The 18,316-nt window shown below is 40.7% G+C and overlaps 1 protein-coding gene across 5 annotated transcripts in view; it reads right to left on the bottom strand.

The window, feature by feature from the left end:
- The window catches only part of NKD1 (NKD inhibitor of WNT signaling pathway 1), a 293,721-nt gene that overhangs the window by 105,568 nt on the left and 169,837 nt on the right, over nt 1–18,316 (bottom strand). For 2 of the 5 annotated variants that reach the window (XM_083794852.1, XM_083794853.1), the window contains 3 exons: nt 7,278–7,434; nt 7,103–7,135; nt 6,742–6,902 (listed from right to left, as the gene is read on the bottom strand). In XM_083794852.1, coding sequence (XP_083650978.1) covers nt 6,742–6,902; nt 7,103–7,135; nt 7,278–7,302 — 219 coding nt within the window. In that variant the 5' untranslated portion in view covers nt 7,303–7,434. The other 3 variants (XM_083794854.1, XM_083794856.1, XM_083794855.1) reach the window with 3 other exon arrangements.

Genomic DNA, 18,316 nt, shown 5'->3' with positions numbered 1-18,316 from the left:
CACACATGTAGGTGTCAGGGCTAGACACTTAGCCGCAGATATAGGCCTATCTGAATGTGAAATACCATTAAAAGCCAAAGGGCCTGTCCTTATTAATCAGTGGACTTATGGTTACATGACAGTCTACTTGCAAGATGCTAACTATACAGGACAGTGTGAAGGATCACACAGGAAGGAACATAAAAAAGGATCTCACAGATTCAGAAATATCATTTCTATTCTGTGAATTATGGGACAAAGTATATGCCATATAGCTGTGATAAAAATAAAACAAGAAGTTTACAAACGGCAAACACATCGTATGGCCATATGCCTTGCAGAGAGACCAAGACAGCTAGAGTTGAATCTATACAAGTCATTTCTCTTCTCTCTTAAGTTGCGCAGTAGTAGAAGTGTCCATGCCAGCACAGCCCTTTCACCACAGCTAACACCACTGGCATTCCACCACTGCAAGACAAATGTCATGAGATATTCCAATACAAACATGCTTTCCTGGCTCAGAAATCAGACACAATGAAGATTTTGCATTTGGAACTTGGTTAATAATTCTTGAATGGAATACAGTCCAACTCAATCTCCCATAGCTGTACTTACTCTGCAGGAGTAAATACAAGCTTAGTTTTGCTGCCAACGTTGGCAGATATGACTAAATAAATTCACAGGGAAAGTCTATTTGACCATTTCTTCACATTAATTTTTTTGAACTAAAACTATACCTCATTTTCCATAAGAGATATTTATAGATATCACAGTCTGAAAATTCCTGTCTGACTACTCGAAGTAACTAGTATATTTAAACTGGAAGAGGGGTTCAGTTACCGAGAAATACTCCAAGTATTTTGTATATGTCGACAGCTACCATTTACTCTTGAACCTTGTTTTGATGCTGACATTCATGAGGCAAAATCCGTCCACAAGGATTTCTATAAAGGCCAACATCTGAATCAGGGGAAGCAATATTCCATTTAGATTTAAATATCACCACCAAACAATTATATCCCCAACTTCAGAAAAAAAACTAACTCTCACAAAGTTTCAACACTCAAGAGACTTCTCTTTCCTCTGTTCCTAACCAAATTCAAAAGAAACCATAAAAGTCAACTAAGATCTCCTTCTGAAGGGTGCCTACAAATATCCACTTACTGAGCTCCTCCTGGGTCTTATTACAGATCTCACAAAACCGACAGAAAAACCTTCTGTTAATGAATGCTGCTATAAAGAACATTCCCATGTGTCAACAATCGTGCTACAAATTTCCCATTCTTGTTATAAGCAAAGTTTTAGTGTAAAGTCTGGACTAAATTACTTGCATTTAAGTCATTTAAAAATATAACATACCGTTGTTACTTTTCATCCTAATTTACAGAAGAAAACATACTCCATAACCAAGGCCTTCTCATCCAAAAGATTTAAGGTTTTGCTAAGCCAGGAGGGACTTTCAGTAGCCCAAGAGACATAGCTTTCTCTTATCACTTAAATGAGGACTTCACCCAGCTATTAGGCAGAATAAGCTTCCTTCTTGCAAGCACCAGTCTACATAACACCATTTTAGAGAGGGTGGGAGAAAGAGTTGTTAGAGATCAAAAAAGTTGTTTTAATGAGACTATTTGCAGAAACTTCATGGGCCATTCAGCTTTCCAATCAACATCCTAAATTAAAAGTGTGCCACGTTAAATCTGAAATACCTATAAAGCAAGCCCTGATGAAATACAGACTGCCTTCCATCCACCTCCTCCATATGGCTCAAGCAAAGTCAACTTTTAATTTCATAACACAAAATATTTAATTTATGCTTTTCTTCATATGTCAATTTAACCTCCGGCACATAGCTTTGAAACCATGTAAGGATGTCTAACACTTTCCATATGGCAACTGAATTGTGGCTTTTAATTGCACCAACTGGTATCATTCAAGGATAATTCCCTTGGAATCCAGCTTTCTGCTACAGTATTGGCCAATTCACTAATCTCATCACCATGGCACTAATATGTTCAGAGACTCTTTGATTGTTAATATTCATATTACAATTTTCCCAAACCAAAGCTGTCAAGATAGACTACGTGCACTACTACTTAAATTATCTGGTTTTGTTGGCACCAAATTTCAACACAAAATAAGATTTTTCCTTTCTCTCTTCCAACATCAAGTTTGGCAATTTTATTTTAAACACCATACACATAATATTTTATATATAAAAATATTTTTTCAGTCACATGAATATACAACACTGCTGAGTCTTTTGTTTCTTTCAGTCCTCCAAGTCAACACAAATAGTTATCCCTATAATACTAACATTAATGTACTTTAAAGCAATTCAGTTTAAAAGACTACTTCAAGCCATCACACAAGATAGCACCCAAGAAAATTTTTAATTGATCTTGTTACTCTGTCAGCAAGAAGAGAGTCCTTCAAATGTCATTCTACCCATGAAATGACCCTGAAGTAGCGCTACAATTAAGTCCTCCATTTCAGTAACCTTTAAGGCATCACATACACAGGCCACTAAAGAAGTCTCTTTATTATTTTCACTTTGGATGAATACCCTATCCAGCTGTGTCTCTCATAAGGCTATGTATTTTTACATACACAGACACGTGCTATTTAGCAGTGGGGAATTGGAAAGGGCTTTTTTTTTTTTTTTTAATTCATGAAAGACCATGCAGGAGGAGTGGTGAAGTTGACACTGGCGTAGTCCCCTCTCAACCATGCAAGGAATGCCCATTAATGTCACTGGCAGTTACAGGCGCAGAACAAATGGAGAACAAACCCCACATCAGAAGCAGCAATGTGCCTCAGCATATCCTACTGTATTAATCCCAGACCAGATACTCAATTCTAATATCAATTAGGTTAGAACATGAGGATCACTAGCACTAGCCCTTCCAGCTGAAGTTGTAAACTAAAGACTTTCCTATTTTACCCTAAATGATTACTTCCAACTTGGCTCAATATCAGCTGGTTTGAAATTTAATTAAAAATCAGATTTTTTCCAATCCCAAACACTGATCTCAATGAGACACACAACCAAGAAACTAGCAAAATTTCTTATGTCTTTGAAGATAAAAGTAAATTGAACTAAGCAATGTCATATTTAATATTCCCCCTTTAGCACAGAACTACTTCTCAGTTAAATAAATACATGTATATTTGCAAACAACGTTGATCTCTAGAAATGGTTTCCAAAAGTAAACATGCTGAATACATTTCAGCTTCAGAACTATACAGAATAATCCACAGTGTCAGGAAACCTCTCCTATTCTCAGGGTACAAGTTAACTCATTTATAAAGCAGCAAAAGAAGTGTATTCACTTGCTCTAACAGATTTACAACCCCAGTGGTTTCAATTAGCTTTGAAAATAGAATATGACTCTGGACCTCATACTTTTCATAGATGCAACAGAATTCCTTTTTTCTTTAATTCTACATGATGGAGAAGGGGAAGGGTGCGGCCCAGCCCTCAGCCTCCTCAGTAATTAAAACATTTAGAACAGAGCTGCCCCTGCTGGGCGGGAGGCAATGGTTTAATGAGATCAGAGCTCTTAGCCCAGAACAGAAAGCTGTTTACACACCAGAAGTACCTATTTCAAAAACACTCCCCTTCCCTTGCTTGATGCCTTCACCCAATGATTTACTACGAGATCCTCCTCAGATGACTGATGTATTTGGCAATAGCTAGACACTAATCTGTTTTCTCCCGATTAATTGGGATGGGGGAAAATGCATCAGCTGAGAAAAGTTTGCTTCAACCAAAAAATCTCAACACTTCAGTTCAAGAAGATAATACGGGTGCTGTATGATGGAACCCTGCTAGTGTCACATGCTCCTTGACTGACCTGACACAGACTTGCCCTCCACAGCTGTTAATGGGAGTCATCTATGTAAATTTAGTCAGTCTAGAAAGGAACACAAATTAAATTTTATTGCTTTCCTACATTTGTCTTTAATCCTCTTGTAAAAGGCTACATTAATGCCCCGTACTCCAGTGTCATCTCCCCTGGATAACTAATTTAAGCAAAACAATTCAGTGTCTCTCTTCTTGAGAGAAACAGCCTTTCAACTCCAACCTACACAGAATTTTTAGCTTATTCAGAGCAACATATGTCAAATTTCACTACCACATTCAACTTCCAATCCAAATGATCGAAATCCTCTAAGTTTCAGACAACTAAAGCAACTGAGTGTTTTCTTCTGCCATCAGAAGTACTTTGACATCACACCGAATTTCACCAAATAAGTGAAACATACTGATGAAAGCACCATCAACAGAAGTCTGGTTAAGGATCAAGAGGAAAAATATTTCTAGTTTTTTGTTTGTTTGTTTAAACTTGATGTTTCTGTGGATGCAAATATTTTCATCAACGTCTGATTTAATTCTTTCTGCTGTGAATCACAAAAGGAACAATTAAGACGTATTTCGGAAAAAAAAAAATATGAGAACCCAAATTTCCCAATTGTGACAATAGAACTGTACCATTTAACAACACCCTGTAAGATAATTGAACATTTTAAGAAGAGTTTTGAAGCAGTAAGAAGAGCCATTGGTTGGTTACTGGGGGAACACACAACTGTCCCACACAATCCCACGTCATTGACCATTAAGAGAAGAGACTAGCCTTTCTACATCTTGAGGTGAATGAAGAAGCAAGAGGTTAGGCTACAATCCACTTTGAACCTTGGTATAATTATATAAGAGATCAAAGAGATCTTAGAAGAGAAACAGTTGTGTAGTCTCATTTATGGAGTCAATAGCTGTGACTCCATAATCCTTGTCAAAAACTGTACATATGGCACATCTGTTTCCAATGTAGGATTAGAAATGCATCCTTCCATATTACCAAAAGTTCATATTTTAAAGGAACTTTAATGTAGCTGTCATAGCGTGCCTGTGATAGAATGACAATTCAACTAAATCAATCAGCAGGCCATATATGTGTGCAGATGCAACCAAATATATTAAGCAATAAATTGCCCATATTTTCTAACCTTCTGAAACAGCTCTATCAGGATGACAGTAAAAAGCCGTATGGGAACAGAACTTTTAAACATACTTGAACCTATTTACAGTTTTATAATGTAGTAAAAAGAATCAGTTAATTTTTAGTTAGTGGCTTGCTAATTGCTGACCTATCATGAGCACACCTTTATTAAGGTGAGAAATACTCTGTTCTACATTCCAGCTGAGCAGACCTCGTGGAACTGAAGTTTTGTGAATAGCAAAGTATTCTTGATAACAGTTCTGTTTGTTTTGTAAATCTCATAAAGCTGAAGTCAGTGATTTTGACCTTTAATTCTTGTATTTTAAACCTACATTCAATTTGGTGAGTTGAACTTTCTTTCCTAGAAAATATCTACACAAACAGTAGAACATGCATCTGAAAAGCTTAACTTACAAAAATGGATATAATGAAAGCTAATTAAAAGCACATTTTTACTCTTTGCATCTGTACCATACAGATACCATTATTAATGTGAACATCTGTCCTTTGACACATTGTCTCCAAGTAAAATACAATAATATCACTAAAACCAAAGATACCTGTACAGTAAACATGTAGCGAAGTGATTATGCTCATCATTTACCAACACTTACATCAATATCCTAGCCCCTTCACCTTATTTTCAGTGACTCACAAATAATTTAACCTCCTCTACATAGAGTACTCATGGAACCTAAAGAGTCGCCATCAGCTTTTTCCATTCTACACATCTTCCATGCAATTCAAGACCCCACCTAAAATGAAGCATGTCTCATCTCTTCTCTACCTTGCAAGTTAATTTTTCCTTTTTCCTGAGAGGCAAGGAATCCAGGCTTCTGACAATAAAGCTGGTGGCTAACAAAGCAAAGAACCTGGTGGAGGTTTGGTGACCCTGCTCTTCTTGTGCTCTCATAGACACATTCCTTGATGAGAAGCACAGATTCCAATCTCCCCATCTCTCAGGTTACTTTTCCACTGATGCAACTTTCAGTGCTTGATCATGAAAGCTCATGAAAGTCATGGGGAGTCTTTCAGTAAACATCAATAAGCTCTGGATCACACCCTAAAACACTTTGATAAACATATCTGAGAACAACCGCCTTTGTTTATCTCTCACCATGCCATTTGCTGAAACACACAACTTTTAAAAGAAAAACAACAATAACTCAGCTTAAACATTTCTTCCAGCCCAGCTTTACATGGGAGAAGTGGAGGAAAGAGAAAGGGTGGAAAATGACTAGTGTGTGGTAACAGCCAGAACAAGTGACATGTGCGGTAACTCTTATGGAGAAAGTCAGCCCCACATTAACAGCAAAGAGCAAATAAATAACAACATGCTCTTCGGGGACTTCTCTTTTCCTGAATTCCTCTGCCAAAATGCCAGAGACAAACTTGTGCACCAATCAGGGTTCACAAGCCTGCGCACACTGACAGGGTGCTGGGCTCTTTCCAGCAGTTCTTCATTCGTTCCTGTTTGCGAAAGGTTTTGTTCTAATCGTGCTGCTCAGACACTAGAGGACAGGTCCTCCTTTACTCCGCCGGCTTTTGTACCAGCACCAAGTTTGCTCTGCAGCTCCCAACTTCACCAAAGGACAGATGGATACCACCCACGGGCAGCCCCTTGGAGCAGCATTAGGGCAAAGAAAACGCTTCCTTTGCACAACCGGCCCTGGGGAGGGAGGGAGAGAGGGATGGAGAAAGAGCTTTTGGTTTCCCCTGTTTCAGAAAGAAGAAAGGAGGGGGCGCAGCTAGGGAGCTGACATACCCTGCCGCTGGAGAGCCTGCAAACAGCCCTGTGCTGGCAGCCTTGGAGTCCCGAGCTGCTGCCTCCGCTGCTGCTGCCGCTGCCCCCGGAGTATTTCTGCTTCACCATCCAGTCCTCCAGCCCTTTGCGAGCCAGAGAGGCGTTCACCGCAAAACTATCACCTAGAAAAGAGGAGACAATGCCGCCGCTGAGCCGCCCGCACAGCCCGCCCGGCCCCCAGCCAGCCCCGCGGCCAGCGGGGACCGGAGCGGGACCGGAGCGGGGGAAAGTTGAGGGGAGAGGGCAGGGGGCCGGGGGCAGCCGCTCGGCCCGGGGGTTTCAAAGGCGTTCAAAGTTACTGGCTGGAAGGAGCCATCCCTACCTTCCGGACTTTCTCTGGGTTTACAAACGGCAGCTAGGCAGATCCAGAGGAAAGTGTGTGGGGAAAATAATAAAGGAAGATCGTTAGACACCAGTATAAAATCACGGCAACAACACACAAGTAAAATCCGAATAAGGGGAAAGGGCTGAGGAAGTAGCAAGTGAAAGGAACTAACCATGTTTCGAGTGAAGTTTCCCCATTTCTCTGCATTGATCTGCAATTACGATTCATTTGATTGCTTTCAGTAGGGTCAGGTTCTGTTGTTGTTGTTATTTTTGTAGACGTATAAAATCCCAGCGTGCTTAAAAATCCATGCGCTCCACTTCTCCCTGCTAAAGCAAGAGCGAATTTCAGCTCCCCTCCTGCAGCCCGGTCCGGCGTCCCCTCTCCGCTCCGCTCTTCCTCCTCTCTCCTCTCTTTCCCAAAGACAGAGGCGGTTACAAAAGACCTTACTTCACCCACCGGGGAACATGATTGACACCTCATTGAGATTAGACCACTTGCAGGCAGCCTCCGCCTTCCCATTGGGCCGCGGCGGCACATGAAAGGGGCGAGAGAGCCTTTTGGAGGCTCCAAAAAAAAAAAAAAAAAAAAAAGGAAGGAAAGAAAGAAAGAAAGAAAGAAAAAAAAAAAAAGGAGCAGCAGCAGCCGGGGCGCGTTTCACTTGCAGCCAGGCACGGGGCGCTCCGCTCCCCGCGCAGCCCCGCGCAGCGCCCCGGCTCCGGGCCGCCGGGGTGCGAAGTGCTCCGGCCGCCGGCCGGCACCCCCCGTGCTCGGGTGCGCCCCCGAAGCCTTCGCGACCCTGCTTAGCAACATCTCGATTCCGAAGAAAGCCAGCGTGTTTGCAGGAACGGGGCTTCTACTGACTTGGTCCTGCGTGCTGCCTTCCACCGGCGTCTTTGGTCACGGAAGGGATCCTACCCATTCACCGATAATGCCAAAACACAGGTTTTAGGGGCCGATCTGGAACCCCTTCTCAGTGGTTCAAAATGTTTGCAGCACGAGGACAAAGACCAGGTTTTCTTTTTTTTCAGTCAAGTAAATGAGACTTAAAAAGAGTCTCCCCTTCTGCTCCAGTTTATGAATGATATATTTCTTATGTATAGAATAAACTAAAAGGAAACTCGCTGTTTTATAAAGAGAATTCTCACAGTCATTAAAAATTTGTTTCCTTCCTCTGGCTGGTCATTATTTTTCTCTTTATGAAAATCACATCTCTCTAGAGATCCTTGTAGTTGAACTAGGAGAGATAAAAGGGAACAAGGAGAGTGTGTAGTAGATTCAGAAGGAGAAAAAAATGCAGGCTTCTGAGAATTCTACTCAAGAAACTACTAGTCCAACTGCATAGGGATTGACCCAGATGGGCCTGGTCCAAAAACTTCAAGACTACATCTGTGCTTTCAAATCCATACGTTTCAAGCACAGGGAAGAAGGAGTTAGACTTGGGAGCTCATCTAAAATAAAGATTCAAAGCATATGTAGTAACACTTCTGGAGGGAATTGGGACAGGGAGAGGAGGGTCAGGCTTGGAGCGCATTTTTAGAAGAAATTCCAAAGCACATGGATGTGGTGAAGGTCTGGTATGAAATGACTGCACAGCGCAGCCAGTGGAAAGCCATTAAATGAACCATTCAATGCCAAATTGTTCTTTGGATGACTGCAAAGTCATTTCTCACATTATTTCAACTATTTATCTGTCTAGCAAAGAAAACACTTGTGTTGTGAAATGCAGCCATTGCAACAGCATCAGTTGCTTGTCAAATAGCTAATAACATGCATCTTTTTTAATCTCTTTCTTTTTTATGTATTTTAATAATTTATTTGGCCCATTTTTTATGTTGTGTATTTAAAGTGACATATTTGTTCCTTTGAAGATTTTGGGGAGGAGAAAGAGGGAAAGAGATTTAGATGAAGCAGACTCCTTGGGGCATAAGCCTCACCTAGACTATGAAAACTTGTAAAAACTCTCTGATGGCTATTAAAAGACGTTTGAAATTATAATATCCATTTTTGAATTGTAATACCCTTAGCCTAGAGTTTTAAATACCCTTTTTTAACTTCATCAGCAAATGTTTTATTTGCGATATCATTTATCTTCAGTGTTTACAAGAAACAGAGGACACCTTTGTGGAAGTGCCCCCCAAACAGTAAGGATTTATTAACGTCTTTTGTGAAATGGTGCCCCCATCACCCAGCTGTTGGAAACGCAAGTTGGCCTTAGAAATGTCACAAGTTCAGGTCTGAACCAGCAACTGGGGGAAGAAGCCGTCACTTTCACAAAGGAGCACAGAGGTCCGCTTGTGTCACCATCGTGGAGACTAAGGGACTTGCATTTATTACACAGTCACTATTGTGCCATCTTGCTTTCATATATGCAGCATTTGTTAGAGCTTAGAGCAAGCCCTTTTCAATTACAACCAATAATGTATCCTGAAAAAACGAGGTTTTCAATGGAGAGCAAATCCAACCCAAAAATCCCAAATTTCGGTAGCAGTCCAGGCATCCAGTGTGCCAGTGCTTGGGCACAGATGTAACACAGACAAAGACATTAGACTGAGTAGAAATCACAACTTCAGATAGTTTTCCTCCCCACAGGAAAGTTTCAGGTACACTTGAAGGGCCAAATCTTGAGATTCTGAGCATGTTTTTGCTCAGAAAAATGCCAGTTGATTTCAGGAGGCGTTAGCATGGTATGACAACTAAAAAGAGACCTCAGGATTTGGCTCAGTAGAATTATAATGATCCTCAAAACTACAGGGACTTCGAGGCACACAAAGCCTTTTGTTTTTCCTTCCATGGAGCAAGAAGTGTGTTAAGTAGTGACGTCTAGTAAAATATCAGAGTAAAGTACACCATTCATAAAACTGTACTGATGATTAAAGGGTCTCTAATTCAACCCAGTGACCCCAGTGGAATTTTTAAAGTTTGAAAGCCATGATGTAGAGTATTATTCATTGCCCTTTCATTAGTGCTGACTATGCTCTGCTTTTTCAGAGGATGGAAAACCTTTTTGAACCTTGTTATAATACAATCTAGTTGATGATAGGAAACAAATGTATCTTACCAAGAAACAAGTGAATAAGAGCACTCTGGGAATTAATTTTCAATATCAAGGGTGTAGTGAAATTAATGACAATACTTGCAATAGCAAGAGTTTTATCATTTGTTAGGTTAAGAGGAGCTCTCTGTACCACCAAAGTTTGCTTTGATGTCCCAACAAAGAATGAGGACTCATCTAGAGTACTCATCTACATGGTGATATCAGACAAAACCACACATGTCTAGTTGGATTCTATATTTGTGTATTAGCTACAGAACAGAGGGCAAAAATAAACAGCGACCTAATGTTTGGTAATTAAAGTAAGCCAGCATTGAAAAGGTTCAGATTGAACATGCACCGAAAGACAACTAAACATGGTATAAGGCTACATGAAAGCAAGCGTCCTAACAAGAGTTGTTCAGAGGCCAGGGTAGAAATGCTACACTATGCACTAACCATGTACCTGGCCTTAGACTGGTAAATTCAGTCAGAGATCACACAGGAGTCTCGCACCAAAAGCCTCAAATGAGGCTCTGTGTGGTGCCTGGGGTGGAAGGGCAGTGATGCACCCCTCCACCACCGTGCTGCTTCTGACAAGGAGGAGCAGAGGGAGGAGGGCAAATACCCATGGCAGATGATAGAACCACACTGCTTTGCCTGAGTAATGGGGTAGGTAGTTGGGATAGTGCTTTCCAGTTCTTCATTTGTCTCCTTCCGTTTCTTCCCCTCTCCAGCCATGTTCCCATCCATCTGAAGCCTCCCCAGGTCTGAGGTGTGTGCTGTTCTCTTCCACCTAGAAGTGGCATGCAGGTCATGACATCCAGCAGAAGTAAGGGATGAACTGTGCTTTTTAAAGTGGAAAAAAGGTACGTAATTCTCCAAAAAATTTTGCCCACAGAGGCAGTAATGTTCAAATGGTGCTGCTCCTCCTCTTCATTAACTCATCTATGTTTATATCTTGCAGAAATGTTTTAAGAAAAGGTTGCTTAGTTGTGAAAGGAAACATATATAAATTTTGCTTCTAAAGATGTTGTTGGTGCTTTCAGTGCCATTGTCTGCAGCAACATGAAATATAACTAAGTTTGGAAGATTTGGGGGATCCAACTGATACAGAATTTTGATCCCTGTTGCTCTCAAAATAACAAACAGAGGCACAAACCACACTCAACCTCCATTTCAACCACTTTCCAATTAATTCCCTTTTTATTTCATCAACAAAGAACTGCTCACAGCAATGATACGTCTTTAATAATTGCTTCACTTACTAACCTGCTGATGCACTTAGGGTCACAATCCTGGACTTGCAGATACAACCGATCCTTTTAATAACATCTACGTTTTGTTTTGGTGACCATATGAGTGTTTTGTTTGCTCATTCCCAAGACACACAAATGGGAGGCCTGTCAGAAGACAGTTTCAGATCTGGGGTCTTTGTCTTTGGTACCTATGGTCTTGGCAGTTTTTTCAGCACTTTTGCCTAAGGCTTTTTTGGAATCTGGCATGTCAGCACCTACTCGCTTTAGCAACTTTGCAGCCTTGGCTTATTGCCTCAAAGCTTTGGCATGAGTCTACACTGTGGCGTCCTTTCAACTCCAAACCTACTCGCTTCACAGGTTTTCTTTCTCTCTCTCTCTCTTTTTTTTTTTTTTTTTCAGGATGTCAGCAACTGCCCTGACCCTGGGGAGGAAGACTGATCAGCAAGTTCAAACAGTGTCTATGCAGCAGAAAGATGTCTATCACAAATGAGCACATTCACTACATCACCTGCCAAGGAGGGAGGGATTGTGTGTAAGAGTGCCAGATATCATTGCACATGCTCAGGTACCATGAGAAAATTTTCCAGGCTTTCTTCAAGATTGTCTCTATGCTTCTTCTGAGAGCCTGTGATGATGGGATGGAGAAATCCCTGGCAAACTTCATAGTCTCCAACTGTTAAAACACTATGTCTCTGTACTCCAGTGTATATAGTTTCCATCATCAACTTTTTTTTTTTTTTTTTTTTTTTAAATTTCACTTCTCTTCAAAGCTGAGAAAACCCACCAGTTAGTGAGAGCTGTTGGGTTTATGGAATGAGTCAGGGTGCCAAGTGCTGATTCAGCTGATGAGGTGCTTCCCACAACAACCAGGAGACAGCTAGATGTCCTTTGTACCACCTCCATGAAGATACTCCTTTCAGATACCATAACTTCCTTGCATTGTAGTCATGGAACTGAATCTTCAAATGGAAGAATCCACCATGACACTGGGATATAGGCTCATGGCATGTCCATCATTCTTCTCGCTCTCTATCACTCTGAAAGACCACATCAGCTACCGAGTGCTGATGGAGCTGGAAGACCTTTCTGCTAGAAATGCCCTGTTGCTGTTAATCATCACCTGCTTCGACCTGCAACTCTTCTCTCAAAAGACATTGCACAGCTAATTCAATAATCCAGACTTTACCTCATCTGAAAAATGGAAGATGGAAAACCAACCAAACAAACAAACAAACAAACAAAAATGGATGAGATCTGAACAGAAGTGAGGCTCTTTTGTTATCAGGTCTCTTTCTAATGTTGATGAAGCTGGACTGGGGCTTTCCCAACAATTTGGAAGCTCTTTCAGTAGACTTTAGTGGGTGTTGGATCTAGAAACCCCTTTTGCCTGGAATTTGACTGCAGAGTCACCAGAAAAAAATTCAAAGATTGTATGGAATTACCAGGAATTTTTCTGTCAAGTTTCCCCAAGGAAAACACAGTTCCTTCCCAAATAAAATGGACTTGCAGTTAATGTACAAAATCTGAAACCCTGTGGGTGTCCTTAAAAAAAAAAAAAAAAAAAAAAAAAAAAAAGGCAATCCTTGAGCTATTTTAAAGTGCAATTTTTCTGAGGGATTTTTCCAGTGGATATTTTTGCTGAAACGAAATTTGCTAACAACTATAACAATATGCAGAGAAAGTGGAAAAATAACTTTAGACGACATCATGTACAGTGTGCTGCACATAAAAAGAAAAGAAATAAAGTAAGAAGTAGTGCCATGACTCCAATAATCAGAACCTTTCCTTTAGCATCTAAGAAATGACAAGTGAGAAAGTTTTAATATAGGAGAGGATTTTTATTTGCATTTCTTAACAATAAGGGTGGTTTATACTCCACCTGGTGTCTTTTCTCACATCATCTTTTATGGGCTTCTCTCAGTGACAAGTACCTTTGTACAAAGGTTTCCCCCCTCCTCCCCCTTCTCTGGTTCTAACTCTCTAGCAGGCTTCAGCATACAAACACAATGGGAGCATTGAAAGGAAGACAGTGGGACACCTCCTTTGATCTTGTGTTCTAATAACTTGTGTATGTTTGTGTCCAAAAACAATGTTCCAAGGCTTTTCTCGTGAGGACTGCTGCTGCCGCCAAATGAAAAGAATACTCATCACAGGGTGGCAGAATAGTTAAACTGCATTCAGGAGAGTAAAGTACTGGCCAGTAATGTAAACAGCAGACTGTAAACTCTGCTAAATGCTTTGATGACTGAAGAGAGCCCCACTCCTGACAGCTGACAACACAGACAACATAGATCTGTTCAAAGCATGGCACGGAAGGTCACCATTAAATCATACAATTCCCTATTACTTTCCATCTCCATCCTGGAGGATACTCTGCCCATGGACAAAAGAAATATGTCTTGCATTAGAGTAAATGGCTACTGTCAGACAAGCCAGCTGAGCTCCTCCGCTCCACTGCTGCTTGATGAGTGTTCTTGGGTATTTTTTAAACTACAAGAAGCTGGATTTTTGCTTTCATGTTTTCATCTTGTAACTTGCTGCTGCTTTTCCAAGAAAGGGGTCTGGAAAAATAACTGGCACAAGAACAAAATAGGGCCAGTCAGACCTTACGCACAGACAGAGGACACTGCTTGTGTATAGTCACTTCTGAGGAACTTGAGGAACCCAAAGCTACAGTGACAGAGGACTGGAGGAAAGAGAAAAAGTTGCTTGATCAGAGTCCTGTTATTTACAGCCATGGCCTGGTAAAGTCTTATACGCTTCCTTATACTGTCACACGTGGACACAGCTGTGAACTTTGGAAAGACAATGTAAGAATCAAGATCTGCACCTACACTTTATATTTAGGTTCCATGTCTAGAACCAGCAGATTTATAACTACAGGTTTTGACAGACACCCAGGCCTGATTTTCAACATGATAGCCTTTGGAAAACTCTTTCATGAAACATGAAATGTTTAGGTTTAATGTGTATTGGTTCAGCACACCACTTCTGTGATAGTTTTGCTTGTTTTTTTAAGTAAGCATAAAGTTTGTTCAAGTTCTGTTGCTATATTAAGTAGGATTGGTGCTATGTTTATAAATAGACCAGTGTAATAAGTATTAAGAGTAATAAAAATCTGAAAAGGAGAAAAATGTTAGTAAAACTGTCTTTTAAGCTCTGTGTGAATTATAACAACTCCAAAGTGTTTTGGCAAACTCACTCATAGCCTTATTATAGTGGGGAAGAAGAATTTACTGTGAAAAATATGCCGGGGCCTCCACATCACCATACAAATCTGGTAACAGTAACTTGCAAGTATTTTGTCACTCTAAATATGAAAGAACACCCCCTTCTGAACACTAAAATATAACAAAATAAACCTTCAGGTCTATTTTAAAGTTGCTTATACATTGAATCCTTGGTTACTAGTGATTTTCCATGCTGATACTCTGTTTACATGAAGGAACGGTGTTGTTGCAAATCTTGCGAGGCAGCAAGCCCCAGTGCCCAGTGGAGGTGAGGACAGCAGCCGTTCTCCAGCTGGGCACGTGAGCTTCTGCTTTGCCCAACACAGAGTAGACTCTAGCTGTCTGTAGCTTTTGGACATTCTGGGTGGTAAATTGTACATGATGGAAACAGAAGAGATTAATTGTCAACTACAGGTTCTCTGCAACTTTGAACAAGGGGCACAGAAAGCAGGGTCTGGGCCCAGTGCTCAGCACTGGTGCAGCAACCACAGCTGTTGACTCAGCGGTGGTCTCATGTCAGACGTGGACCTGCAGAGGTGGAGGCATGCAGTAGAGAGAAGTCTGTTCTCTAGATTCTTCTGTGTAAACCAATTTTGGTTTTCAAAATTCACTTAGTCTTTTCTAACAAAAAATGGAACGGTAAGACAGGCTCATACAGATAAGACACTATCTTAAATGAACTTAAAAAACTTCACTCCTAAAAGGAAACTTCTGAAGTCCTGACAGATGGATAGATAGGAGACGACCAAGTGAGGCCTTTGAACATTTGATTTTTATTTCTCTGATTTTTTTGTTTACCACTAGCTGCCAGTGCTGCAAGACCTTGCATCTATCAAGAAACACTGCACATTGATCTAATCGATGTGGGGTATACTTGGCCTCTTCACTGTACCTCTGCAACACTTTCTTGTGGTGTTAATGACATAATCATTGTATTCAGATAGGCCGCGCTGGTTTGAATGAAGTGAAGATAACCCATGGAGATCCACTTTGCTGCTCTACTCCACACTCTGTGTCCTTTTGCATTGTGTATTATGAAATACATGACAGAAGCTACAGGAATTCCGGGATTTGCATCAAACTAACAAGCCCCCACTTCTTCTCTTGGCATTCAGTAATTTTGCCATGGTGGTTTTGAACTAGTGCCAGACCACGTCTAAACAAAGCAGCCTTTCTGCCAGCATCCTGCAAGGGCAGGATGCATCATAGCAGGCTTTCACTGTGTCTGTTCTGTCAGCAGAAGGTCAGGTAGGGGAAAGACCTCTGGCACGTTAACCACGCACCCTGCACACCTTCACAGCTTTGCTCGCTGCCCGGGCTTGTGGGAGCTTCTTGCCATGTTATGAGGGAATCTTTCCCTATGGGACTTCTCCAGTGTTTTGAGGCATTTATAGGATTATGGGCTATATCAGTGAGGTTAATACTGCCTTCATGTAATAATAGCCCAGACTCCTATTTATGCAACCAAATTTAGATTCAAAAAAGTCTAAATAAATTCCTAGGTAGGAAAACAAGCTAGGTAGAATTCATCTCCCTCTACAGTCAATGGAGAGAAATACATGGTTCATGTGACCTATTTCATAACTCTATATTAAGTTGAGATGAATCATTTTCTAAAAGTACCTATTAGGACATGATTTGTCTCATCTTAATATAGACATTTAAAATAGGTCGGATGAAATGGCTATTCCCCTTCCTTGACTATTAAGGGAGAATGGGTGACTAGATGAAATGAAGATGTTACAGGCAGACAAAGCTGGATAACTTCCACTCCCTGTATGTGGTGCAAGACTTAAGGCTCCTATCCTTTCTGATCTTGAGGAGAGAGATCTTTTTTTTTTTTTCTTTTTTACCCCAAAATAATACTTCTGCATGCTATGCATTGCAAAATATCTAGGAGATCGAAGGGAACAAACTGCTACTAAGCTGAACAAAGTGAGCATAAGCCTGAGAGATCAGAGCTTTGTCATCACACAAAAGCCAGTCAATGTTTAAGTTACATATGTGTTAAGTCAACTCTTATGTGTGCACTTGTGGCTGTTGAACATTTTAAGGTGTATTTTCTGTTTCTCCAAGGAGCAACAATGTCACCATGGAAAATTTTAAGAGCATAAAAAACCACTATATCAATAAAAGCTTTTCTAACCGCTCTGATCTTAGGGTCTAATATTGCTTTAGGCAGTCCTCTTATGCAGACAGGAATGGCACCATCCAGTGACTAGGTCAATCATTCCCATCAATGTCCAGCTGACAAAATACAAGAAAGAAGAGCTATGTTACCTCTATTCCTCTGATATTCCTAAGCAACTAAACAGGGGAACACCATAGTTTACATAGGCTTCAGGAAAGATTGGGCAAACTGATGTAAGAGAAATTCACTGACTGTTTCTAAATGCATAGAAGCCATCTCAAACTCAAGAAAATTCCCTGAATAACTATTTGTTAGAGACTGAGATGATTGATTGGAAGTATCACAATATGTTAACCCTGTTCTTATATTCTTCTGCAGGCATCTGCTTTTGGTCACTGCTAGAGACCAGTATCCTGTACAGCCATTCTTAAACCAGCTACCAAAACAAATAAAGTGGACCTTTAGAGCTTGAGACCAATTAAAGAAGCTCAATTCATATAGTCATCACAGTGGAGAAGAAAATTCCTGCATCAAGTTCAGCGAAGCCACTGAACTGGTCTGGGACTCCATACTGATTTGAAGAGACCCCCATGAAGTACAATTTGTTCTCTTTAGCAGCTGTACAATAAAATCCAAATTATTAGAAGAAAACCTTGTTTCATAAGATGGTTTCCTCATATGTTTTGAGCATTTCCTACTGAGAGTGGGAAGTCATTAATGAAACCGGACTTAAAATGTTACAAATAAGCATAAATCTCTGTAGAAAAAGAATGTGCTTCAGCTCTTCCTCACTGTTGGATTACTGTTGAATACCTGATGGTCCTGCACAAATTCTTTTCTGTAGCACAAACCAATGAGATAGATAATGAATTTTTTGTTTATAAGTTATATATTCTCTTCACTATAAACTTTCTTATTATTTAGAGATTATCTTTTAGACAGTTGCAAAGTACACCCAAAATTTTGGCACCCTAGCAAATTGATAAGGAGTTCAAATATTTCATTTTTAAACCCTAGGTCAAACAGGATTAACTACCTAAAAGATAACACAGGATCATCATTCTCTTTAATGAAGATGTTAAACAGTGTTTGGCTCCCGTATTGGTCTCTGGGGCTCACCACGGGGACTGGCCTCCAGCAGGACTTCATGCTGTTGTTCACAACACTTTGAGCCCAGCAGTTCCACCAGTTCTCAGTCCTCTCATCTAGCCTGTACTCGGTCAGTTTGTCAGTGAGGATGTTATGTGACACAGTGTCAAAAGTCTTACTAAAGGCAAGACAAACAACATCCCCTGCAGCATCCACCCGTCACTGTAGAAGACTACCCTGTTGGTCAGGGACGACTTCCCCCCTCAGAAATCAACACTGACTACTCCCAATCGCCTTCTGTCCCTAGTATGTTCAGAAATGTTTTCCAGGATTATTTGCCTTATCGTCCTCCTTGTTACCGAGGTGGAGCTGACTGGCCTGTAATTTCTCAGGTCCTCCTTTCTGCCTTCCTTAGAGAGAGAAGTGATGTTTGCTTTGTTCCAGTTCTCAGGAACCTCCCCCAGTAGC

Source organism: Anser anser (assembly GCF_964211835.1).
Source record: "Anser anser genome assembly, chromosome: 11".
NCBI lineage: Eukaryota > Metazoa > Chordata > Aves > Anseriformes > Anatidae > Anser > Anser anser.
The sequence above is the reverse complement of the archived record's forward strand: the minus strand, read 5'-3'. Positions and strand labels throughout refer to the sequence as shown.